This window comes from Caloenas nicobarica, chromosome 9, assembly GCF_036013445.1.
Source record: "Caloenas nicobarica isolate bCalNic1 chromosome 9, bCalNic1.hap1, whole genome shotgun sequence".
NCBI lineage: Eukaryota > Metazoa > Chordata > Aves > Columbiformes > Columbidae > Caloenas > Caloenas nicobarica.
This window is the reverse complement of record NC_088253.1, coordinates 16,377,379-16,402,569: the sequence shown is the minus strand read 5'-3', so window position 1 is coordinate 16,402,569 and position 25,191 is coordinate 16,377,379. Positions and strand designations below refer to the sequence as shown.

General features: G+C 60.7%; 3 protein-coding genes across 3 annotated transcripts; 1 reads left to right on the top strand and 2 right to left on the bottom strand.

Annotated features, from left to right (window-relative positions):
- Positions 1–422: 422 nt before the first annotated feature.
- Positions 423–4,969, bottom strand: DOK4 (docking protein 4). Its single transcript, XM_065641007.1, has 8 exons — positions 4,808–4,969; positions 3,840–3,947; positions 3,193–3,307; positions 2,977–3,096; positions 2,690–2,879; positions 2,250–2,388; positions 2,040–2,163; positions 423–1,948 (listed from the first exon to the last, which is right to left on the bottom strand). Exons 1-8 carry the CDS (start codon positions 4,871–4,873, stop codon positions 1,824–1,826), a joined length of 987 nt encoding a protein of 328 aa, XP_065497079.1. The 5' UTR covers positions 4,874–4,969; the 3' UTR covers positions 423–1,823.
- Positions 4,970–7,296: 2,327 nt separating this feature from the next.
- On the bottom strand, positions 7,297–13,960 carry CCDC102A (coiled-coil domain containing 102A). The gene is made up of 9 exons (XM_065640981.1): positions 13,896–13,960; positions 11,539–12,112; positions 10,381–10,583; positions 10,157–10,265; positions 9,822–9,938; positions 9,526–9,735; positions 9,087–9,257; positions 8,882–8,985; positions 7,297–7,825 (listed from the first exon to the last, which is right to left on the bottom strand). Exons 2-9 carry the CDS (start codon positions 12,052–12,054, stop codon positions 7,699–7,701), a joined length of 1,557 nt encoding a protein of 518 aa, XP_065497053.1. The 5' UTR covers positions 12,055–12,112; positions 13,896–13,960; the 3' UTR covers positions 7,297–7,698.
- Positions 13,961–16,331: 2,371 nt separating this feature from the next.
- ADGRG5 (adhesion G protein-coupled receptor G5) lies at positions 16,332–21,227 on the top strand. Its single transcript, XM_065641227.1, has 12 exons — positions 16,332–16,410; positions 16,517–16,625; positions 16,733–16,859; positions 17,626–17,763; positions 17,913–18,029; positions 18,178–18,220; positions 18,381–18,487; positions 18,894–19,012; positions 19,918–20,183; positions 20,290–20,389; positions 20,753–21,015; positions 21,151–21,227. The coding sequence occupies exons 1-12, from the start codon at positions 16,347–16,349 to the stop codon at positions 21,225–21,227; spliced, it is 1,530 nt and encodes a 509-aa protein (XP_065497299.1). The 5' UTR covers positions 16,332–16,346.
- The last annotated feature ends 3,964 nt before the right edge of the window (positions 21,228–25,191 follow it).

Here is a 25,191-nt window from a genome sequence, read left to right as displayed (position 1 = left end):
GCGTGGAACTGGCACAATTCTGCAAGAGCTGGGAGATGGAGCAGCTTCAAACTCCTTTGCCTGGGGACTGGGAGCCACCACTGCCCTGGCATGTCCCCAGAGCTGCAGGCAACTGGAGGTGAGGGGTGACAGTGGGTGCTGGCATCCTCTTTCATTCGGAGTTGTTTGATAGATGGTGGCAACTCGCTCCACCCTTCTCGCCTCCCCAGCGGCTTTAAGGCTTCACTGGAAATGTCCTGTCAGTGGCTGGAGGCAGAACAAAGCTGGGAGCCCAGCACGCTGCCAGGAGCAGTAGGAAATCTCCCCATCAGCATTTTTCTCTCTGGCAGGCGCTATTCCCACTCACATGGATGGAACAGACAAACAGGAAGGGTGGATAAGGGTTGTTTATTCATTGAGCAACTTCTTAAAAAAAAAAAAAACCAAAACCAAAACAACAAAAAACCCAAACATTTTTGGTAATAAATGTTAAATCTTTTCCAGATGAGGTGTGTCACCAGGAAAAGAGAGCAGGTGACACCTCTCACCCAGGGAAGGACGTGCTGCTGGGGTGCTGATGAGCCCCCCCACACCTGGCCATGCTGCAGGGAGCAGCCCTTTTTCCTCCTGCTGCCCCCCAGGAGCTCCCCAGCCTCAGCCACAAGCTACACAAACCCAAGACACAGTATTTACACACCACAGGTTCCCACATCACGACACTGCCCGTCCCCAAAGCACAGACCTGGAGCTTTAAGGGTGGAAATAGAACCACCGACCCACCCAACCCAGCCTGAAAGAAGACTCCAAAGAAACACCGAAGTTTGCACGGCAATAAAAAGATAGCCCTTCTAAAGGAGGTCAATAAATAGGAGAACTAGAAAAAAATCAATTGCTTTTGAGTTCAGCACATGAAGCCCAGCTCCCCACTGCGCGGGGGCTTCCACCCAACAGGTGAGGAGGGAGCGAGGACGATGGGAATGGGGGTGCACAGAGAAACACGGCTCTTCCCCCATCGGCACAGACTTCTGTGACCAGGGACTTCTTATATCTGCAAAGCTGCCCCTCAAGGGACAGGTGCTACTGGCCAAAACCAGTCCCTGGGTTGCCCACCAGCAAATAAACCAGGGGCATGGCCAGGGGGAGCGGCTGCAGGTGGAGGAGCGAGGGGTGCTGGGGTGGGGGCAGCCCGGGAAAGCTGGGGCGCTTGGCTCTGCCCGGTTGCTCATCCCAGCTGCACCCCTTGGAAGGAAAACCAGTTTCTCCTGAGTCGTCTCAATTCTACAGCAAGTGTTTAAATAGCTTAGAGAAGTGCAAAAATCAGCTCAGGGGTGGTGGGGCATCCCCAGGAGCACCCCATTCTTCACAGGGAGGTGAGATGCTGGTGCCACACACCTTCAGCCCGGCACAGCCGCATCCTCCAGCGCTGCTCCGTCCCCACGGGAGGGTGATGCTCCAGCCTTCCCCGCTCCGCAGAAAACACACCAAATTTCTTGACCCCTCTCTTTTCTTCACCTCCCAGTTAGATCCCCAAGAGTCAAAAACCTTTGAGCAACTTTGCCCGAGGGCTCTTCGGCAGCCACGAAGTTTGCATTTGTGTGAGAAGGAAAAAAATCTCTTACAATACGGATATTCGGTATATATTTCAAGTTAGTCGAGGCTGAGCCAGCCATCATGTCCGCTCACGTCAGGCCAGGGTGCGAGCCAGCGCGGGCTCCCCCGCGGTCCTGGCATGGAGGGTGCCCCGGCTCAGTCTCACTGGGCACTCAGAGGGCCGGCTGCCTGTGTCCTTGCCACCCCTCAGGGAAGAAAAAGGGGACCCCCACCACGGTGCCCTCCCCGCTGGCTCATGGGGACGATGTGGGCTCCCTGCTTTCAGGCTTGTCGCTTTTGGAGGACTTTGGCTTCAGCAAGATGAATCTGTTGAGGAGGTCAGTGTCTGAGCTGGCCTGGGCACCCGCGTATGCCTCCCCTGGGGACAAAGCAGAGGGTGGGCTTGCTTGGGGGGACACCCCATGGGCCAGAGGAGCGGTGGCTCCTCGGTGGGGGACGGGGACACTCACCAGCATAGCTGGAGGACTCGGCCATGTTCTGGGAGCCGGTGATGTGGTGCCAGTAGGCACTGCGGGGCAGCATGGTGGTGGGGGTGCAGGGGTAGGAGAAGTGCTCGGTGCCCTTGTTCAGCAGCTGCAGAGGATGAGAGAGGGGTGGGGGTGACACAGGGTGCCCTGAGCCCCCTCCCAGCCATGTCCCCAGGGTGGGCTGGAGCTCACCCTGACGTTCTTCTCCATCTCCAGCAGGACCCTCTTGTGCTGCTCGGCGATGGCCAACGTGGCACTGTGCACACGCTGGTAGATCTGCTCGCCCTCCTGTGTCTGGAAGGTGTAGAGACCTTCCCCCGCGTCACACATCCTGCGGGGACAGGGCACAAGGTGTCACTGCGGTCTCTAAGCCAAGGGATGATAAAAAATACCCCCCCAGGTGGCAGCTGGCCCAGCTTCCCATGTTTAAGTACTGTCCCCATGTCCCCTCCATGGTGCTGAGCTGGGATCAGTTCCAGCCCCAAACCTCCCCAGGCCCCTACACGGGCCATGGCCATCACCCTGGCATCAGGCCTGCCCCGGGGTGATGGCAGCAGTGCCACCTCCTGGTGCACCCAGCAGGGTGGAGGCACGCAGTGCTGGTCCCCGTCCCAGCAAGGGTGACATCTCACCGTCCGGCCTCAAAGGTGAAGCGGGTGGCGTCACGGCCATAGCGGCGCAGGGAGCAGAGGGGCCAGGAGAGCAGCTTCACCCGGGGGTTGTGCGTGTCCCAGAGGTAGATGTTTTCGTGGGTGATCTGCAGCTTGCACTCGCCGTAAACGTCCAGGTTGGGGCAGGGGAGGAGGAACACGTTAAACCGGTCTGGAGAGGGGAAAAAAAAATAAAAAGAAAATAAAATACTGCAGGGGGGCATAGCGAGGCCGAGCCCCAGGCGAGCGCCCTGATGCCACGTGCTCACCTGTCTGCTCGCTCTGCACGCCGGGCGCCAGCAGGTCGGGCTCCCCCAGGCTGATGTCGTTCAGGCGGGCGCCCAGGCACTCCACCGACAGCGTCTTGTACCACTCCTCCGCCTCCAGCTCTGCAAGGCACCACAGCCGCCCTTGGGTGAACCCGGCCAAACCAGGGTGCCCCACCTGGCACCCTCAGCCCGGCTCCCCTGGCCATTGCCCCGTACCCGAGTCGCAGGTGAAGGTCCGGGCAGAATCGTCAGTGAAAACGATGGCCACAGCCTGTCTCTTGGTCTCCTTGGGCAGCCGGGTGATGCACTTGACATTGCTGATCTCGGTGACCTGCAGAGGAGGTGGGGGTGTCACCGAAGGCTGCACCCAAACCCAACTCCACTGCACCCAGAGCCCAGTGACACCCGGATCACAGCCCCTGCTGCACCCAGAGCCTGGCTGCGGTGTCACCCAGAGCCCAGTGGCACCTGCACCCCAATCACCACTGCACCCAGACCACAGCCCCTGCAGCACTCAGAGCCCGGCCCCTGCTGCACCCAAACCTCAGCTGCTGCACCCAGACCCCATCCCCTGGGGTGCACCCAAATCTGACCACCGCTACAACTACCTCCCAGCCCCTGTGGCACTCAGACCTCAGCTGCCGCTGCACCCAGACCCCAACCCCTGCAGCACCCAAACCCAATCTCTTGGGCTGCACCCAAATCTGCCCATCGCTATACCCAGACCCCAGCCCCCGTGGCACCCAGACCCAGCTGCATCCCCCAGCGGGGTGCCCAGGGTGACAGCCACCCAGCTCCAGCCCAGCAAGCTGAGGCGAGGAGGGACCCTCTGGGGCACAGGGCAGCACCCCAGCACCCCTCACCTTGGGGCACCCGCGCAGACACGCCGACTTCTCATCCGGGTACTTCTCCAGGCGCTGGGGCCCTTTGCTGGAGGATTTGCGGAAGACCAGCCAGCACCGCCGGTAGATCTGCCGAACAGAGAGCGCCGGCGGCTGCCGCTGTGCAGGGCAGGACCCCCCACACCCCATCCCCATGTCCCCATCCTCTTCCCCAGAATCCCTCCCCGGTCCTGCTGACCCTCCTGGCCTGGGGACAGGAGGGGACAGGGATATCCTCGGGCTGCCATCATCCCCCCGCCCCGTCCCTGCCAAAGCTAATTACAGAGCTTAATTAACAAACATGGGCAAGGCTCCCAAGGGGGCCCCATCCTGGTCCCACTCTGTCCCCTCTCCCACAGCCTCAGCCTCCAGGGCTGGCAGGGCAATCGTCTCCAAGCATGTCCCCCCACCTCAAGCCCGCTCCCTCTTTGTTCTCCTTAATTAGCGTGAAATTACCCAGCATGCTCGTTGCTGCCTGCTCCGAGAGACGGAGCGAGCAACCGACCGCCCTGACCCCACACCTATGGGTCCTGCACTCCAGCACTCCCCAGTGCGCACCCCGCAGCCCCCGCAGCGGTGTGGGGCATCCCTGGTGCCAAAACTGCCTGCAGAGGGAAACTGAGGCATGGGGGGGCGGGGCGGGGCTCAGGGACACCCCCAAACACCCGCAGTGACCCGTGGATGGGGCGGGGGCCCCACCCAGTGCAGGATCCAGGCAGTGCAGGATCGGGCCCTCTGGGGCTCCCGGATGATACGGGTACCAACAAGTGGTCTGCGGCCCCCTGCATGGCCACAGCCCCCAAAATGCTGCTTATTCAACCCAAAATCAGAGGCAATACGGCCAGGGGACCTGGCTGGAGGACCCAGCCACATCACTTCTTGTGACAAACGGCACCCCGAATCCATGGGTGCCCTCCCCCCGCTCCCCATTCCCTGAGACCCCCACTCACTCCCAGCTTCTTGCTCTTCATCCTCACGTAGCCTTGCTTGATGATGTCGTTAAAATTCGTCGCCATGGTGATGGCCCGATGAGGTGGGGGATATTTTGGGAGGGGGGGGCTGCCTTCACCTTCGCCCCCCCCCCTCCATCCTCTTCCTCTGTACCCCCCCTACCTCACTGCCAGCCCAGCCTGGAGCTAGTGGTGTCCCCCCCCATCCTGGCTGGAAAAGAGAAATGACAGATCGATGGGTGACATCTTCCTCCTCCTCCCCTTCCTCCTCCCTTCGCTGCCTGAACCATCCGAGTGGAACAGTCCAGTGTTAACCCCTGCCAGCATGGCAGTGGCGGCCGGCGCGCATGAATGGTCCCCCCTACAGCAGCCCCAACATGTGTCCCAGGGGACACCCGTGCTGGACCTCACCCATGGGTCCCCCTCACCTCTCACACTGCCCCTCCTTCCACCCAAGCTGCTCGCTTGGGCAGCAACGTGGCCCCAACTGCTGGGCATCAGTAGGGTTCAGTGTTAACGACCTGCCCGGCCAGTCCAGTTCTGCCGTGGGGTGTTTTGACCCCAGCACCAGGTACCAAAGAGACCCCAGCTCCCAACCTCGCACCCCTGGTATAACGCAGGCTCCCTTCAGACCCATCACAAGCTCGTCTTCACTCAGCCTGGTCCCTGCCTGGTGCCGCTGCCCGTGGCTGCAGGTCCCCACCAGCCCTGGGCAGTGGGACCTGACTGGGACCAGTATCCTTTTCCAGCTGGAAAAATCCCCTATAGAAGGCAGTAACCTAGGAAACAGGATAGGGCCATCCCCAGAGATGCTCAGGAGCCAGACTGCTCTGTGCTGGTGACGCCTTGGTCTCCAAAGCCCTGGCATCCAGGGGGATCCAGCCCCATCCACCCCTCCCAGAGGGCCCACCCTGCAGCAACTGCACCCCAGCATCCCCCTCCTGCCATCGCCACCACTGCCATGGCCTGCCCAGGTGCCACCAGGATGGCTTGTGTCCCCAAGAGCCAGGCTGGCCCCGCTGCCTGGGACCCTGTGCCCCGGTCCTGCAGCACCAGGGTCTGCGCTGGGGTGGCCCTTGGCCCATTGGGACCAGGGAGGGGGTGATGGGAGCTGGGACAGCACCCCAGGGACCCTCCACCGTCCCCCTTGCCTCTGAGGGGAACATCCCCCCGCCACCACCCCCATCCCATTGCCCCCTCCCCAACACCCCCATCCCACCACCCCTCTCCACGCAAATGAGCACCCCGAGGGAATTCAGAAAAGCTGGGGGGGGGGCACCTCCTACCCCAACCCCGACCCATCCCCTCCATCTGCCACCTCGGGCACCCCCAAACCCGGCCACCCCTGGCAACCCCCACCACCCCCAGGTCTCTGCCGCTGCCATCGGCATCGTCCCTCCCGGAGCCGTCACCCCCCGGCCGGGCCCCCCCGACATCTGTCACCCCGAATCTTGGCCGAGCCCCGTCCTGTGTTACCCCCACCCGGTTCCCCGCCGTCGGCCCTCCCGGCCTTACCCGGCCCCCCCGCTACAGGCGCCGGCTCGGGCGGCTCCGGCGTCCGGCTCCGCGTCGCGAGTCCTGGAGCCGCACGGCCCCGCCCGCCCCTGCCCCGCCCAGACCACGCCCCTCCAGGCCCCGCCCCCGGTCCCGGTTATCCCCGCCGCCCCATGAGCTGCCTCCTCCGTCCCTCCGGGCCCGGCCTCGCCCAGCCCAGCCCAGTCACAACCACGAGCAGCTGCCCTGGAAGAGGCTTCCTGGCTGCGCATCATTAGGCTTCAGAGTGAACGGCCCGAAGTGATTGACAGGCGGCAGCGGCCTCACCAAGCTGCTGTCCCGGGCTGTCCCTAGGCTCAAGCAGGCATCTCCTCATCCCCGACCCCCCTTCTGTGCCTCACCAAACCTCTGTTTTTCGGGGCCCCCACCAAAACTGCCTGTGGGTACCTCCACCCCCCCACAGCCTCATTTGTTGGGCCATAAAAAAAAGAATAATCGCTGGAAATAAAAGGGCATTAAAAAAAAATGTGAGCAGCAAAGAGCTGTGCTTTTAGCCAATCAATTAAAAGGCAGAGCTGGGAGATTAGCTCACCGAAATATTAATTTTTAATAAAGTTGTGTCTGAACTCCTCCAAAGCCCCGCAAGGTGCTGCTCTGCGGGGGGTGGGCTGCAGGGGAGTCAGCTGGGGGGTCAGCACCCACGGGTGAGCAGCCCTGTCTGCCTGGCCACCGCCCTGCAGGCACAGGCACATCTATGGCCACGAGCATCACCAGCGGCCCCACAGCGCCCGCTTCCCACTGCGTGGGCCTGGGGACAGGCTTTACCCACAAGCTGGGCTCGTCCCCAGGCGTGGGGCAGTGACGGCAGTGGGGTGACACCAGCAGCCACACATCCAGCCCCACGTGCGGCTCACAGACAAACACCGTGTCTCCTGGATGCTGTCCCTGCCCTTCCCCTCCATCCTCGCTCCCACGTGGGAACAGGCCAGCAATGAAGCCACCACCAGAGCCTGGGCCCCTCTGGGCTCTGTATTTATAATAAAAAAATCATATACAAATACATACATATATATAATATATATAAAAATATGGGCAGGAGGGCATGGCTGGCTGCAGGGCTCGGTGTCCCTCTCTGCCCTGCGCTTCCTCCTCCTGGGCTGCTCAGTGATGCTGGTTTTGGTGGCCACATCTGTGTCCCAGGAGATGCCGGTGGCCGAGGGGCATCAAATACTGTCCGAGAGGCAACGGGCTTGGAGCAACTCCGGGCAAATTCCTCCCCAACGCTCCGTGCCTCAGTTTCCCCATCTATACAAGGGTCACCACATGGCCAGGCCTCATGGTGACAGGCACTTGTGGGCAGAGGATGTCCCTGCGGTGGTGGCACCTGGCCCTGGGCTCTAGGGCACCTGGATCTGCAGGTCCTCGTCCTCGTCAGGGTCACTGGTGCCGTCCCCAGCGTCATCAGGTCCAAAGCGGGCACTGCGCATCTTGCCGAAAAGCGGGGTGCTCTGCTGCCGCCGCAGCCTGCCGAGAGAGAGCTGTTGGGGTGGGGGGTGGCAGGGCGCAGCCCTGGGGGGACACTGAAACCAAGCCCGCCTCCCCGCACCACTACAGCGTGACTTCACTTCGTTTGGACCCCATTTCTGCAACTCCCACCAAGCTCTGGGTGCAGGATCAGCCCCCCCAGCCCAGGGCAAACCCTCCAGCGTGGGGCCAGGGAGCCCTGGATGATGCCTGGTAAAACCATGGCACCAGCTAAAACTCTCTGGGGTTGGACACCGCCACGCTGGGCATCTTGGACCCAGCCGAGAGCGCACAGAAGGGAGGAATCGTCCTCATAAAACGGAGCTCCCCCCAAAAAAACCCAAGAGTCCCCATTTGCAGGAGCCTGTGGTGGTTTTAGCTCCTCTCTTGCCTTGACATTAAAATTCATCAAGGAAAATTTATGAAGCAAATTTGAATCAAAAGGCCCAGGACCTGCTCAGATCTGACCAGTTTGGTATGTTTTACTGGAAAGCATGAATTATTTAAGGACAAGCACATGGGGAGGCCAGAGCGGGGAAGACAGAGCCTCCATTATTCCTCCATGATTTAATGAATATGTCCCAATAAAATAAAGGAAGATTATAAAAACAATCCCCCCAGCGCCTCCGGGAGACACGGCATTGATCTTTCATGGCCATTTCAGCTCTTTACTGCTGGAGAGGCGAAGCAAGGCCAAGTAAAGTTTTTAAGGGCAATAAACCCAACTTCCCAAACTGGTGTGAGATGCTCAGAGGCTGCCCTGGTCCTGCGTACCAGCGAGTGAAACTCTAAGCCGTGTGAAACTGGGCTGTATTGATCTGTGGGCAGCCTTGCGCTGGTTGGACTGGGAGATGAACGCCCTCCAGCTTGCAGCAGGGTGAAGGCTGCTCCAAAGATGGCTGCACACTCTCCAAGGGCGTTGGAGGAACTTTGGCCACACTTAGCCCAGGGTTCAACCAGGGAGATGCCGTTTGAGGGATGGTGGCAAGGATAACGTCATCCCACCCTTGGGTCCTCACTGGTCCCCACTGTGTTCCTCCCCGGTTCCCCGCTCACCGGGACTGCAGATGCTCCAGCTGCACCTGGAAGCTCTCGCTCAGCTCTGTCTGCTCGTCCAGCGACCGCTGCAGCTTCCGTGTCTGGTTGTGGGCCTCATCCAGCTGTGGGATGGGATGGGATGGGATGGGATGGGGCTGTCAGCAGCTGTGGAGGGAGCAGTGCTGCTCATTCCAACCCCCTCCACCAGCACGAGCTTCCCCACCTCATCTTCAGCTTGGGCCAGCTCCTTCTTCAGCTCCTCCACCCTCAGGCGCAGCTTCTTCACCTCACCCTCGTGCTGCTCCACGCGGCGGTTGGCATGGGCCAGCTCGGCCATCTTCTCCTGATATTGCTTCTTCAGCTTGGCGTGGATGTGCTTCAGGTCAGCCAGCTCCTGCGGTGGGCACGAGGTCCGGGGCTAAGTGGGTGAGAGCCACCCCCACTGCCAGATGCCCCCTTTGCCCTCCCCAGGGACCTCTCCCACCACCCCACCCCATGATGGAGGAGCTGACGGAGCAAAGACACGGTCACCACCATCTCCTAGATGAAGCATGATGACACAGTTTGGGCTTGAGGAGGTCCTGGGGGATGCTGAGCCACTGCTGAAGTGACAGGGTCACCCAGGGAGGGGGTGGCAAGGGATGGGACCACCCGCATGGCACCTTGTTCTTCTCGAAGAGCTCAGCCTGGATGGTTTTGAGGTCGGTGTCCAGGGCACTGGCCGTCTGGCGCCGCTTGCGAGCCAGCACCTCCTCCAAGTCCTCGATCTGCGCCCGCAGCTTCTTATTCTCCCGCTCCAGGTTGAGCTTCTCCGTCTCCAGCCGCTCCCGCCGTCCCCACTCAGCCGCGTTCTCCGCCTGCAGTCGCTCCATCTGGGACAGGGACATAGGGTAGTTGGGGGGCAGTGGGGACCCCCCTCACCGCTCCCTTCACCCCCCGCATTGGGGTTCGGCCTCACCTCCACGCGCAGCTCAGCCAGCTTCTTGTCCATGCTGGAGCGAGCACCCAGCTCGTCCTCCAGGTCCTCGGAGATGCGGCCCAGCTCGTCCTGGTGGATCTCCTTCAGGATGTTGAGCTTTGGGGGAAACACAGTACCCAAGGCGGGCAGCGAGCACACACCTCACTGCCCCCGAGCTGTGCCCTCACCCATACACCCAACCTCTGCAGATGGACCAATTGGCTTAAAGGCACTAATTAAGACCCTTAACGAGCGCTCTGGAGTTGGGGGGACGTATGTGGGTCACCATGTCACCCACCAGGAGACAGGCCACCCCTGCAAGCACCCTTGCTCACCTGCTTCATCACCTCCTGCTTGTTCTTGTTGAGCTCCTCGTACTTGATCTTCCACTGGCTGAGCTCGCCCTCCAGCTTCTCAATGTTCTTACTGAGCGCCAGCTTGTCCCTGGGGAGAGCCAACACTGGTGACAGCTGGCAGGACCCCATGGGACATCCCATCCCAGTGGGGACAGGGCTGGGCTCGGCTGGCACCCCCCAAGGATGACACCACGAGCACTCACTCCCGCTCCTTGAGCAGCACTTTTTGGGACTCATCCAGCCTCAGCTTCAGGGCGGTGACTTTGGTGGCATCCTCCTCAACGACGCTGACGTCTTCCCAGAGCAGGCGGCTCCGTTCCTGGCGGGCGAAGGAGGCCCGGGGGCCCCGCTGCTCCCAGCTCTCGTCCTGCTTGCTCGTCAAGATGTTTTCCATCAGCTCCAGCTCCTGCGGCGCCGTGGGTGGCCAGGGACAGGGAGTCACTCATGGGTGAGGGGGCAGCCCTGGCTTCCCACCCCCTACAGCACCCAAGCTTCACCCCATAACCAAGAGCATCCCTCCCTGCGGTCCCCCCTGAGGTTGATGGAGAGGGACTAGCCCTCCTGGGGGGGTTCCCACACACCACCACACTCTGCTGCTGGTTCCCCACCTCACTGGAAATTTGGGATGAGAAAATACCGATTTATCACACCAGCCCCGGTGCGACCGCCATATGGGCAATCTTCTGCCAGGCTCTGGGAACGCACTGTACATGAGGTGCAAGGGTTTTCTGGGAACGGGACACCCCAGGGATTAACCAGGAGCCTGTGGGGGGTATTCACACTACTCTCAGATTTGCCACCCGGGAGCCATGCCATCAGGTGGACTGAACTGGCACTGCATGGCACCCCGAGTGGTGACTTCTGCCTCGTGACAGAGCCGATGGCAGCAGAGAGGGGACAGCTGGAAGAGCTGGGACCATCCCTAGGGCGGCTCTGACGTCCCCTCCTTCCTCCTCCTCCTTCTCCCTTCAGCACAGACCTCTGCCAGATTCTCGTACAGACACGCTGGCATCAGAGCCATCGCTGGGAGATGCCACTGTCACTGCCAGAGCCACCGTCCCCTGTACCAGCACATCGACTTGTGCCTAGTGCCTCCAAAGGGAATGCCCCAAGAAGGGACCAGGGACCTCCTGGACCGCCCCAAGCTGCTGAGAGGGGTCTGACCCCCGAGGTTGCTTTGCGGGGCTCTGACCCTATGACACTGCTCCAAGAGGGGTCTGCCCCCTGCTCCCACCTTTGTGGGGCAGGGAGTGACCCCGCGGGCACCTGCAGGCAGTGGTGGTTTGGGGGTGCACAGGGGTGAGGAGCCCCCTATGGCACCACGCCAGCCTTGTCCACCCCAGGCAGCCCCCCACCCTCACCTTGGCTTTTTGGGGCGTCTCAGCCCCCACATCCCGTACAGGCTCCTGCTCTGGGTCAGCCTCTCCCTCGGCCCCATCGGCACCGGGCTGGCCATGCAGCCGTGCCGGCGGGTGGGCGGGTGGCGGGCGCTCCTCCGGCCGGTCGCGGTCGCGGCGCAGCCCGGCCAGCTCCTTGGTGAGGGCTTCCAGGCGATGCCGCAGCTGCCGCACCTCCTCGCGGGCCCGGTTGCGTTCAGCCCGCACCTTGCTCCATTTCTCCCGCCAGTTGGCTGTGCAGTCCGACCACCATCGCATCGTCTTCTCCATCTGGGCCGCTCGCGCCCGCGCCTCCTCCAGCTCCCGCAGCCGCAGCTCCTCCCGCCCTTCCCAGTCCCCTTCCAGCAATGCCGGGGGGGGGCCTGGCGAGGGTGTCCCGCTGGGGGGGGATGGAGAGGGCTCGGGGGCCAGCAGGGCCAGCAGCGAGCCCCCCGGCAGCGGCGGGGAGCCGGCCAGGCGTGAGGCCCCGCTCTGGCTCATGGCGGCTGTCCCCTAGGGCATGGCCATCACCATCGGGGCAGCGCCTGCACCCAAGGACCTGCGGGAGAGACGACGGGTCAGGGAGCCCCGGGGGGGGCTGCAGGAGGTGGCTGGAGGGGCCTGAAGAGAAGGCGGGGCATGGCCCCTGGTTTTGGGGGTGGCACACAGAGTGATGAGGTCCCTGGCATGGACTTTGGTCTGGTCCCCAGTGAGGACTTGGGTGATGTCCCCAGCTGAGACCCTAATGACCCCAGTGAGGTCCCTGGTGATGACCCCTGCAAAGAGCCAAGTGATGGCCCCAGCCAGGTCCCACACGAAGACTCCCATGACATGCCCAACAAGGACCCTGGGGAGGTCCCTGGTGATGGGGCCAGCAGGGTTCCCAGGGAAAGACCCCAGCAAGGGCTGCAGTGCCCGGTCAGTGGCACCTTGTCCCAGTTTGGCACTGCGGCCAGCACCAGCCTGGCCCAGGGCACCTCTGCCAGCCCACGGGAGGACATGTCTACACGTAATCTGGATGATGTCATCCATGTGAGGTCATCCAGATGACATCATCTGTGGGCCTCCAAGACTGTCCCCCGTGCTGTGACGGGGGGACCCAGCTGCACCCCAACAGCTCCAGTGGGGGTTAATCCTGGATCCAGCGCCAGCAAGACAGGAACAGCTCCAGAAGACCAAACCGGCAGCGGCGGCAGGATGAGCGCCAAGGCAGCCGGACGCGCTCTCCGGTGACGCCGCAACAAAGGGCCAGTGCCGATCGTGTACATCCCGGCATAGACCTCACATTCCAGCTGGGCCAGGCGGGTAAACCGCCCCAGGAAACCTTAATGGGAGGCTGCTGCGCGCCCTAATGGGATAAGTACAGAGTCCGGCTGCGACCAGCCCGCAGCCTCCCAGCAGGTTTTCGGGACGGTGCAGCCTGGACCTGCCACCAAATCCAGTCAGGCTGTGAGAGCCGGTGCCAGAGCAGCAGGAGCATTAGCTGATGGCAATTATGTGCTTAGCGTGGGGGAATAAATTAATTTCTCTGATAATATTTGCTGAAACAGTGAAGTTTTGGTAAAACTCTGGGGTGAGCCTTGGCCTGTGCTGTCTTGCTGCCTGCGTGGCCTGCTGCCGCGGGGAGGAAACCCCGGTCCCCGCAGGATCCGGCACCGGCAGCGCCCCAGCTGCTCTGCAATGCCCACGGGAGCACTGGCATCCACGCTATGCCCACAGGAGCACAGATGGAGCACGCGCACCCATGCAATGCCTGCGGGAGCAGAGGCACCCACGCAATGCCCATGGGAGCTGCGGCACCCCTGCAGCGCCCGCGGGAGCACTGGCACCCGTGCAGCGCCCACGGGGAGCACGCGTGGAGCACCGGCAGCCATGCAGCGCCCACGGGGGGCATGCATGGATCACAGGCACCCCCGGAACACCCACGGAGAGCCCGCGGGAGCGCGCGTGGATCGCGGCACCCCACGAACGGCACGGGGCGCGCGCCGCCCCCCGGCCCGTCGCGGGCTCCAGGCGGGGGCGGACCCGGCCGTCCCCGCGCTTCCCCATTGGCCGTGGGCGCTGCCACTCCGCCGGCGGCCGTGACGCGCCCCGGCCCGCGGGAGCCGCCGCATTCCTCCGCGCCCGCCCCGCCCCGTCCCGCGCGGTCCGGTACGGCCGGTACCGCCCGGCTCGGCGCGGCGCGTCTCGGCCCGGTACCGCCCGGCTTGGCCCGCTACCGCCCAGCTCGGCCCGTCCCGGCGCGGCCGCCCCCACCCCCGGCCAAAGTTTTCCGCAAGTTTTCCGTTGCACCGGTGCCGCGTCCCGCCCGCCCGCCGGCCCGGCCCGGCCCGCTCCCTCACCGGTTCGGCGCGGCGGCGGCGCGGGCAGCCCGCGCGGGCCGGGGCGCTGCCGGAGGAGTCTCCTCCTCCTCCCCCTCCTCCTCCTCCCCCCGCCGCTCCCGCCCCCCGCCCGCGCCCGGAGGGGGCCGGTCCCGCTGCCGAAGCCCAACCCGTGGCTGCGTGTCCTGCCTCCGTGGGGGCTGCCACGCTGCTTTTTTGCTTGCACGCCTGGGGTTCCAAGCGGTTTTGCTCGTGGGGGTTTCACACGGGTGCTTGCACGTGGGAAGCCGTGCATAGCGATGCACACCCGTGTCACCCGTGGGTTCACACTGGCATGCTTGCACACGCATGCAGGTAGGTGTTTGCCCACGGGGGAGCTTGCTCGTGGGTGTTCCTGCACACGTTTTTACGTGCAGGTGGGTTGCACGCAAGTGCCTGCACCCAGGGGTGTAGCACAGCGATGCCTGCACATGAACATGCTGCTAGCGTTTGTACAGGCAGTACACAGGCATGCCTGCACACAAGTGTGTTGCACGCAAGTATTTGCACGTGTGCGCTGCACGCAGCTGGTTGCTTGTGGCTGCAGTTGCTCACAGGTGCTTGCAGGCATGCACTGGTGCACACTTGCTTGTGGGTGTTTGCACACGAGCGTGGTGCATAGCAGGGCCCTTTTTGTTGTCCTTCACAGCGTTGGCCAGCTTGGATGCTAATCGAGCTTTGGCTGCATGAATTTTCTCCCTACAGCAGCAAAGGACATCTCTGTTGTCCTCCCACGTTGCATGTCCTCGCTCCCGATGTCCATACACTTTCCTTTTCCGCAGCAGATCCCTATTCAGCCCCGCTGACCTTCTGCCCTGCTGGCTCGACTTTCCACAGTTATCCAACTGTGCCGTGTCAATGCTCTAACTTGGAGCCTGGCTCCTGCCCCAGTGGCACCGTCATGGTGCTGATGGTGCTGCAGCAGCTGGCTGGACTCCTTGTTGTGGGAGAACAGGGGTTGCTGGTGAGCCAGAGGCAGGGAGAAGCTCATTAGATGCAGGTTAATTATAAGAGACATGCCCAGGGAGCAGGTTGTCTTTGGGCCACACCAAATCGCAGCCGTCGGCCGTGTCCTTGGGGTTTGGCAGTGCTGGGGATGCTCTCCACCGCCCTGGTCCCTCACTAGGCTGTGAAAAAGAGTAAGCAAAAATAAATTTAAAAGCTCTTTAGATTTAATCTGCTTATCTGCATACGAACACTTCCTTTTCTGCTGCCCCAGCCTCCGCGCAGGCAGAGCCAGAGCAGTGAGCCCACCGTAGTGCTGCTGATGCTGAGCGCTGCCCCATGACCAAGGTAGGGGTTTTGCCGGAGCGAGGTGGGGGTCCGGGGGACTGGTGCGGTGCTGGGGGCTTGCCGGGTGCTAAGCTGCTCCCCACAAAACCAAAACCCACCTGAGGTGATGCCTGCACCCTGACTTTTCCGGAGGGTGCAGCGGGGAGATGATGCCCTCCCCGGCTTGGTGGCAGTGGGGTCGGTGTTTGGTATTGCTGGGTTGCGTTGGGTGGTGAGGGAGGTCAGGGCAAGCAGCTGCACCGGGCACCCTGGAGATCCGAGGGTTGTGTCGGTGAAAAGTAAAAGGGTTATTTATTGCAAAACATCCTAAAAGGGACATGATGGCTGTCCCTTGCTGGGAGTCAGAGGCAGCCTGTGCAGGCAGCTGCCCAGCGTGCTGCCCACTGCGCTGCTGCTCCTGCCCCGTGAGGCTCCAGCTGCACTGGCTGTTGCCAGCCTCAACACCTCGCAGCATCAATCCCATCACTGCATCCACAGTAAAACCGTTTGTGCACCAGAGCTGCACCCCGGCACTGCTGGACTCACAGCCCCTCTTCCTGGCTGCTTTCGGTGCCAACGGCATTACCACAGCGGGTGCGCTGTGAGCAGCACTGAGTGCTGTATTGCAATGGGTGCAAATCTTGCTGCTAGCTGCCTTCCCCCACCCTGTGTCGGGGGTGCTTCCTCCTCCCCAGCTCGGCGCTGGGCCACTGCAAGGGAGCCCCAGCACCACGGCACAGTGTGCTGGTGACCCGTTCGGCTTGCAGGCTGCTTGCTGGGGATTTGCAGCCACGGGCTGGGATGGCAGCAAGGTCCGAGTCCTGGTTGGGAGTGGGGAATGCAGAAGCCTTGTCCCCGCAGTTTTACAATGTTAGTGGTAAAGTGGATGTGAAGAGCATCCTGGTTGCTGCAGCAAGCACCCTCCCCCTCTCCCTGCACTCGTGTCCACTGCCAATGCAGCTGCTTGTTGATTCTGGGCCGGGGCTTCGCTGCTGCGATGGCTTTGGTGGGGCTTAGCTGCTGGGCAGGGGGAGCTGCCAGGACCTCATCCTTGTCCTGCAGCCAGGACATGGGAAAGGGCTGAGGTCTCAGGGGACCTGGGAGGGGGCTCTGGGGAACTGGCTGGGTCCTGTGTGTCTTTTGCAGGAGAGGACCACAGCCATGCCCACCGTGCTGCTCATCACCCTTATCCTCTGCCTCGCTGCCTCTGTCCTGCGTGCTCAAGGTAGGAAGGTCTCGCTCTCCCACCCCAGCATTGGGCTGGGCACTCTCGGGGCTGTTTGGGGCTCCCTGCACTGGGGCAAGATGTGGACAGGGTGCTCTGTGCCGAGGCTCATCTCCTGAAATGGACCCATCAGACGTGGAGGTGGCGAATGACATGGAGACCCTGGAGATGGAGCTGCACCAGGGCTGTGGCAGCGCCCATCATGCCATGGAGATGTGAGCATCAGCTCCTGTCCCACTGTCCCCTGGACCCTCCATGTCCCCCCCAAATCCACAGGGGTCAGATCCTGCTGCACCCTGCGCCAAACACCCTCCCCATGCAGGTTACATCTTCTGGAGGAGAAGCTGGCCCACAGGGAGGAATACAACTTCACGGGTGACATGATTGAGACCTACATCTTCAATTTCATGACTGAAGACTTCGGAGGGTTAAACCTCAGCAGCAACATGGTTGGTCCCCTCAAGCTGTGGGAGCTATTCCCAGGGGATGCCCATACCCCCCTGGTCCCCTCGGTCCTTCTATCCCCAGTGGGAGGTGCCGGGGAGATGCTGGGGTGGCTGACCCTTGCCCACACTGGGTTCCCATCATCCTCCAAGGATGCTTTTCACCAGCAAAGCCTCCTGAGACATGGCTCTTGCTGGGGCGTCGCAGGCAGCTGTGGCTGCAGGTCCCCAGCATCCTTGCTGGGATAAATCCAGGGACTTCTAAAGCTGGGGGGTTTCTGCAGCGAAGAGTCAGGATTTCCATCCTGAAGCTCTTCTGATTTATGAAAAGGGAAGCCCTGGCCCCCACCTCCCCACAGTGGGAAAGGGAACCTGTGGTGGGGAGCACGCAGGGTGCCTTCCCTGTCGTGGTGCAAGGGGATTATGTCACGGCACTGCGGCACTTCCCCCAGCCACAGGGCTGCCCTGCCAGCAAGGTCTGACCACTCCAGCCCAAGGTCCCTTCAGACAAGTGTGCCCACCCATGGGCGATGGACTCCCTACCTGTGGTACTCCATGTGCTACAGGCTGGGAGGGCTCCGACATCAAGACAGAAGTGGCTGCCATATCTGTGCATCCGCAGGCACCGTGGCAGAGGTGGTGCTGCCACTATAGCCATGCTGGTAGCCAGGGTGGCTGTGCTGGGAGGGAAGCTGCGACAGCACCCTCTCCTCCCCTGAGCCAGCTGAGCCCAGGGTGGCTGAACCCATCTCCCTCCTGCCCACTGGCACAGGACATGAAACCAGGTGGCCGCAACAAGAAGTTCAGACACTCCATGAACTTCCCGGCAGATCTCATGGAGGGCGTCCAGGCACAGGGGGTGGAACAGAGGCTCGTCTACATCTACATCCACAGCCCCTGCATCTTCCAGGTGAGCCGCAGGTCTTCACAGGGAGCTCCTCAAGCATCCTCATCCAGCAGTATGCCTGCCCCATCACCCACCCCCTGCTGAGATGCTTGGGGCGGATGGGATGTCCTGGGGACTCGGGACTGTCCCCGCAGGCACCCTGACTCTTGCAGGACGCCCACAACAGCTCCGTGCTGAACAATGACGTGCAGGGAGCCTTCCTGCAGAGCGGGGAGGTGGTCGGGCTCAGCCACCCTGTGGAGATCCGGTTCTGGCATGACATGGTGCTGGTGAGCAGGGGCGTCCCCAGTGCCAGCGTTTCCCCCTGAAGCTGGGGAAAGAGCAAATCTCCCCTCTATATTGGGACCAGAAGGTTTCTGGGATCCCCAGGGAGCAGAGAGGTTCCCCAGCTCTGTCCCTGTGTCCTCTTTCCACCAGGATGACACCAATGCCACCTGCGTCTTTTGGCAGCCAGGAGCCGGTAAGTGTGGCTGCGGCCAGGACGGGAGCAATGCCAGCTCAGTGCCACCCTGAAGGCATTGCCCATCTGCCTTCTGGGAAGCCCTGGCAGGGCTCGACATCCCCTTGATGTCCCCATCCCCTGGCTGCTGTGCCATGCTCCAATGGCTGCTCTCTGGCAGGTCTGGACAGCACAGGCAGCTGGAGCAGGGCAGGCTGCAAGACCACGCATGGGGAGGGCACTGTTACCTGCCACTGCAACCACCTCACCTACTTCGCCGTCCTGCTGGTCCACAGCCCTCCTTCCCCCTTCCTCCGCTCTTCCACCTTCCCTCCTTCCTTCTTCCTCCTACCCCCATACTCCTTCCCTATTTCCCTCCTTCCTGCTTCATCCTTCCCTCCTTCCGTCTTCCTCCGTACTCCATCTCCCTTTCCCCTTCTCTCCTTCAGTCTTCCTCCTTCCCCCTTCCTTACATCCCTCTTCCTTCCCCCCTCCACCCTTCTTCCTCCTCCCTGTAGGTTCGGGTGTAGGTGGGTGTGGGGGTACGCGGTGTATGTGGGGGTATGTGATGTATGGGAGGGTACAGGGTATATGTGTGGCGTCCTGCAGGAGAGGGTGGCCAGGGGGTGGTTTTGCCTTTCCCAGCAGACGGGTACTGCAGGACCTGCCCCAGCTCACCCCCTCCCTCCGGCAGGACCCAGATGCCACTGTGACCCTGGCCCAGCTGGTGCTGCTCACCCACATCAGCAACATCGGCTGCTCCCTCTCAGCTGCTGCCACCTTCTGCATCCTCCTGCTCTGCTGCTTCTCCAGGTACAGCTGTGCTGTGCCGTGCATGCCACGTTGTGCTGTGCCATGCATGCCACATTGGGCTGTGCTATGCCATATTTAGTATCTTTATCAGTGATCTGGACAAGGGGATCACGATTGAGTGCACCCTCCATAAGTTTGCAGATGACACCAAGTTGGGTGGGAGTGTTGATCTACTGGAGGGTAGGAAGGCTCTACAGAGGGATCTGGACTGGCTGGATCGATGGACTGAGGCCAATTGTATGAGGTTCAACAGGCCTCAAATCCTGTGTTCAGTTTTGGGTCCCTCACTATGGGAAAGACATTGAGGTGCTGGAGCAAGTTCAGAGAAGGGCAACAAGGCTGATGAGGGGTCTGAAGCACAAGTCTGGGGAACAGCTGAGGGAGCTGGGGCTGTTCAGCCTGGAGAAAAGGAGGCAGAGGAGAGACCTTATCGGTGTCTACAGCTACCTGAAAGGAGGTTGTAGCATGGAAGGTGTTGGTCTCTTCTGAGGAGCAAGTGATAGGACAAGAGGAAATGGCCTCAAGTTGCACGAGGAGAGATTTAGATTGGATATCAGGAAAAATTTCTTCCTAGAAAGGGTTGTTAGATACTGGAACAGGCTACCCAGAGAAGTGGTAGAGTCACCATCCCTGGAGGGGTTTAAAAGATGCGTAGATGTGGTGCTCAGGGACATGGTTTAGTGCCAGTGTTGGGTTAATGGTTGGACTCAATGAATCTTGAGGATCTCTTCCAACCAGAATGATTCTATGATTCTATGCTGAGACATGCCATGCTACTCATACCACTCTAGGCTGTGCCATGCCATGCTGTGCCATGCTTCACCATGCTGTGCCGCACTGTGCCATGCAATGCCGTGCCATCTGGTGGGCACCCACCAGAACCCCCTGCTCTCCCCCTCTGGCAGGCAGCGCCTGAGGGACAACACAACCAGGATCCACATGCACCTCCTGGCCGCTCTGCTGCTGCTCAACACCACCTTCCTGCTGAGCACGCCGCTGGCCACCATCACCAAAGGGCTGTGCCAGGTCGCCGCTGCCCTGCTGCATGCCAGCCTTCTCTGTGCCCTGGCATGGATGGCTGCTGAGGCCTTCCACCTCAACCTCCTCATCGTCAAGGTCTACAACATCTACGTCCGGCAATACCTCCTCAAGCTCTGCCTCTTCGCTTGGGGTGAGTGGGCACCTGCCTGGGCCTGTCTGCCTGGGCCTGTCTGCCTGGGCCTGCCCGCGGCACGGCTGCCCGGCGTGGCCCACGCAGCCTGTCCCCGGCCCTGCAGGTCTGCCCACGCTGGCTGTGGCGGCTGTTTTCATCTTCAGGAGAGAGACCTATGGGTACTACAGCATCCACACCTCTGAAGGCTACCAGAACATGACTATGTGAGTGAAGGGGGCTGCCAGCTCCCTGGGCACCCCGGCACACCATAAACATGGGCACAGCATGCAGCCCAGGCACCCTGGACATGACAGGCACCCCAGGCACATGATGCACTTTGGGCACCCTGACCACCCCATGCAGCCTGGGCACCCCGGACGTGCCAGGGCACACAGAGCTGTCCCAGGGCTGGAGCCAGCAGGAGCCAGCCATAGCTCTGCCAGGTGCCACGTTTTGGTGAGCCCAGCTCTGACAGTTGCCCCGCTCCATCTTGCCGCGTGTGGGGGTACCCACTGCCATGCCCCTCCTGTGCCCAGCTCCCTCTCGGGGTTGCTGGGCCATGTCCCCAAGAGACTCCTCTCTGCCAGGTGCTGGCTCACCAGCTGGCCGGCCCACTACGCCACCCTCTTGTATGCTGGCCTCATCCTGCTCTTCAACACGGTGGTGCTGGGGCGGGTGGTGGTGATCCTGCGAAGGACCCAGCAGCCGAAGTGGCGGGTGAGGAAGGACTGGGTGACGGTGCTGGGGCTCACCTGCCTGCTGGGCACCACCTGGGGCTTGGTCTTCTTCCATTTCGGCATCCTCCTCGTCGCCCAGCTCTACATCTTCACCATCCTCAACTCCCTGCAAGGTCAGTGGGGAGTACTGGGCGGGGGGGAGAATGGACACCCCATAGTTTTGGACCAGCAGGATCCTTGTCACCTTCCTGCTCCTTGCAGGAGCTTGGTGTGCCCATGGCAGTGATCAGGTTGCTACCCACTCGCAGGTCTCTTTGTCTGCCTTTGGTATATCACTGTGCACTACCGGAACAAGCTGGGCTCCATCAGCGACGCCTGTGGATAACACGCCCCGACGCCAGGGTGAGGGGCTGCAAGGGGAGCTTGGGGGCTGCTCGCTGAGGATGTGTCATGGTGGCACCCCCTGGGCTCGACAGCCGGCTCTGCGAATGCTGTGGGTTTCTTCAGGGGAAGCATTTGGGCTGCAAAGTCGGACTTCTGGGCGGCAGGAGCTGTCTGCTGCTGGGGGCTGGGGCTCAGGGCCCTGCCCTGGGGACCATGGCTGCCCCATGCTGTCCCAGGGTAGCCCCTCCTTTAGTGACCAACACTGACTTCCGCTGCTGAAGGCAGAAACTTCTAATTAAAAGCACAATTTAATTGACGATGCAGGTTCCCTCCGCTGCTGGAGGAGTGGGGTGGCTCTGGCCGGTGTCCCACAGCTGTCTGCTGCCACCCTGTCACTCCTGGCCCCACGGCTGGCAGCCGCGCTCTGCCTTGTCATTAGTGAAAGTCCCACTAGATGGCATGAGGATTTCAAAGATGGTCCCAGCTCTGTGCACATGGCAGCGCTGGCCGGTGGTGGCACAGGCCTCTGGCAGTGCTGGTTGGTGGTGCCAGTTACTGGTGCCAGCTGGTGATGCAGAGGAGCCCCCCGACAGCTGGGAGGGGATGTCCAAGCCCCCTCGGAGAGCTGCCACCACAGAATCACGCATGGGACAAGAAGAAGCGAAGGCTTCCTGGCTACATCCCCCCAAAGCCATTTGGTGCCGGCCCAGCTGGCAAGTGTGGCTCTAAGGCAATGGCACCCGCAACCCTCCCTGGCCCCGGGTTTCACCCATGACAACACCCACCAAAGGGCCTCCTGCTCATCCCAAAGCCAACCAGGGACAGAGGCCACCCACAGCCCCAGGTTAGCGGGCAAATGGGCAAACAGGGCTTTGGCTTGGATGTGCTGGAACAGAGGAGAGGGTGGGAAGGGAGTAAATGAACTGATAATGCAGTTTTCCTCCTGCTCTCACTTAGGATGGCAAACTCTGAGCAGAACTCTTCAACACAACAGAATGCTTTATCGGGGTTTGAGCAGTCCAGACTGTGGGAAATAAACAGTGAGGACAAGTTGCAAGGACTAAACCATTGGTTGGAAGTGGCAAGTCAGCCCTGAGCCCCTGGTGCATCCCCGTACACCTATCCTAACCCAGAACTGCACCCATGGCTTTGCCTTTCCTGGTGCCTGAGATTTTGGAGCTGGGCACCCCGCTCTGTCTGCCAGGATGCATCACAGCATCACAGCATCACAGCACCACAGCATCACAGCATCACAGCACAGTGATGCTGCCATGGTTGCGGATCCGCCCCTAGTGGCAGTGGGGTCCCCACCATCCCCTTGCTTGCAGGGTGTGCCAGTGAGGTGCCATTTGCTGATGTCGCCCATTTCTGGTCTGTGACAGGGGACCGGGCATCACCCGGCAGCCTCATAGGGTGACACACTGCCTGCCTCTGCCTTCCCGTGCCGCTCTGCTGAGCGGCGTTTCCCTTTCTGGCTGCCTCCCAGGGGCTGGTTCTAGGCAGTGAAGGAAGCCTCTGGCTCTTGTTCTTTGTTCCATACACAAAGGGCAGCCAGTGCTGCCGAATTTCCATCTCTCTCCAGGACAAAAGCCCGTCCCGCCGGGGCCGTGCCCCCCGCCTTCCAGCCTGGTGGGCACCACCGAAGCCAGCGCCAGCTCCCCCCAACTCCGGGCACACTCCCACCATGTGGTGATGAGCTGTGTGCATGTCTCACCGCTCTGGTGGCTGACTTCAGCTATTAAATAAGAAGCCTTGGGGTTTGGTGATGTGCCAAGTGCCCGGCTTGTCCCCCATGAGCCCCACCATGGGAGAGTCACATCGCAGCTGCAGCGGCTCCATCCCTCCAGTCACTGCTGGGATGTGCTTTCTGTGCCCCTTCCTCCCCATGTTGAGATTTTGGGGCTTGTGGTGTGAGTCACACTGGCTGCTGCTGTCTGCGTACGCACCGATGCCGGTGTGTGAATACACCGTGTTCCGGTATCCGGTGGTGCTTGGAAAACAATCGCTTGGTCAGTTGCCTCCCGGCAGCGGGAACATGGCTCCCGTGGGGAACCGGCCCATCTAACCTCTCCAAGGAGAAATAATCCTATTTACTTTCCTCTGCACCTTATCGGGCAGGAGGCTGGTGCTGGGCTGCTGGGGGGGGTTGTGCTGTCTTTTTTCTGTGGGAAAGGCAGCTTGACGTCACTGTGGTGCCTTCATGTTCTGATGCCAGCCATAGCCTAAGGGGCAAAGTTCTGGAAATATTGTAAATCCTCCAAATTTTGTGGAAACAAGCAGCCAGGGAAGAAACTAAATCCATTTGGGAATGAGAGGGAGGCAGACCTCAGCTCTATTTCGGGATCTGACTTTGGGATTTGGCTGCCAGGGAGCAGACAAGCCTGATTCTCTCATCCAGCAGGAGCATCCTCACCTGGTGCTTGTGCAAATACCCCCAGCGACCAATTTTCCCCTAGACTTCTCTGACATCATTGCGGGTTTATTTGCAAAGCCGAGCCTGAGCAGATAAACGGGTTTATGACTCTCTCTACAGTTGGGTTTTACAGCCCTAGCACCTGGTGAGTTGTTGTTATCATTGCTGACTGGCGGAGAAACCCCGACGTGGGGTGGAGGGGACCCACCTCCCCATTTGATATATTTTTGGGAGCAAGGCTGAGGGAGGTGGCGAGGCAGCGATGGGGGAGCCGCAGCACGCACAGCCACTCAAAGCAGCTGCGGTCCTTCCTTGCGGTGCCCTGGGATGACCATCCTCTGGGGTTCCCAAAGCTGCCCTGGCATTGCTCACCAGATTTGGATGGGGAGCTGCTGGGCATGCCCTCCCATCAGCACTCGCCTGCTTCATCATCCTCAGCTTCATCCGCGCCCTCACCAGAGCTGGGCTGAGCGCTGCTCATGGTTGCACCTCCCATGGGAGCACCCCAAGGGGTATTTAGGGGTCTCAGCACCCTGGGCTGGGGCTGGCACCGCTTGGCAGCGGGGCTGGCACTTGCCCTTGGATTCCAACAGCGCTGGGACACCTCTGCCCGGGCTTGCCTTGCTGGGGCCGGCAGCAGCCTGGCAAGGAGCCTGGCAGGACATGTCCTCGCCTGCCGGAGCCTGCCCATCCCACAGCTACCCCGCCACACCGCCCCGGCACGCTCCCGCTCGCCTGCGCCGGCACCACGGCCTTGAGGAGCTTTTAGGAAGTTTTAGGGCTTCCAGGAGCTTTTAGGGTTGTTAGGAGCTTTTAGGGCTTTAGGAAATTTTGAGGCTTTTAGGATCCTTTAGGACTATTAGGAACTTTAGGGGTTTCTAGGATCTTTTAGGGGTTTTAGTATCCTTTAGTGCTTTTAGCATCTTTTAGGGGCTTTAGGACTTCAAGAGTTTAGGAATTTTTAGGGCTTTGGAGCTTTTATGTGTTTTAGGAACACCTATGCCTTTTAGGCACTTTAAGGGTTTTTAGGAACTTTGAGGGCTTTAGGATCCTTTAGTGCTTTTAGGTGTTTTAGGAACTTCTAGGCTATTCAGGAACTTTGAGGGCTTTAAGAGCTTTTAGGTTTTTAAGGACCTCTTAATGTTTTAAGGAGCTTTGAAGGGTTTTAGGATATTTAGGAGCTTTTAGGGTTTTTAGAAACTTCTAGGGTTTTTAGGAGTTTTTAGGGGTTTTAGGATTTTTAGGAGATTTTAGGAAATTTAAGAGTTTTTAGAATCTTCTAGGGTTTTTAGGATCTTTTAGGGTTTTGAGGATCTTTCAAGGATTTTAGGGTCTTCTAGAAGCTTTTAGGGCTCTTAAGAGCTTTTAGGGTTTTGAGGGTTTTTAGGAACTTTCACAGCTTTGAAGAACTTCTAGGGTTTTCAGGAACTTTTGAGGCTTTGAGGAACTCTCCAGCTTGAGCAATAAACCCTTATCATGCCGAGTGAGTGCCGCTGGCCTGAGCCCAAGGGCAAATGTCCCTTGCAAGGGACAACACAAGGATTTCCTCCCT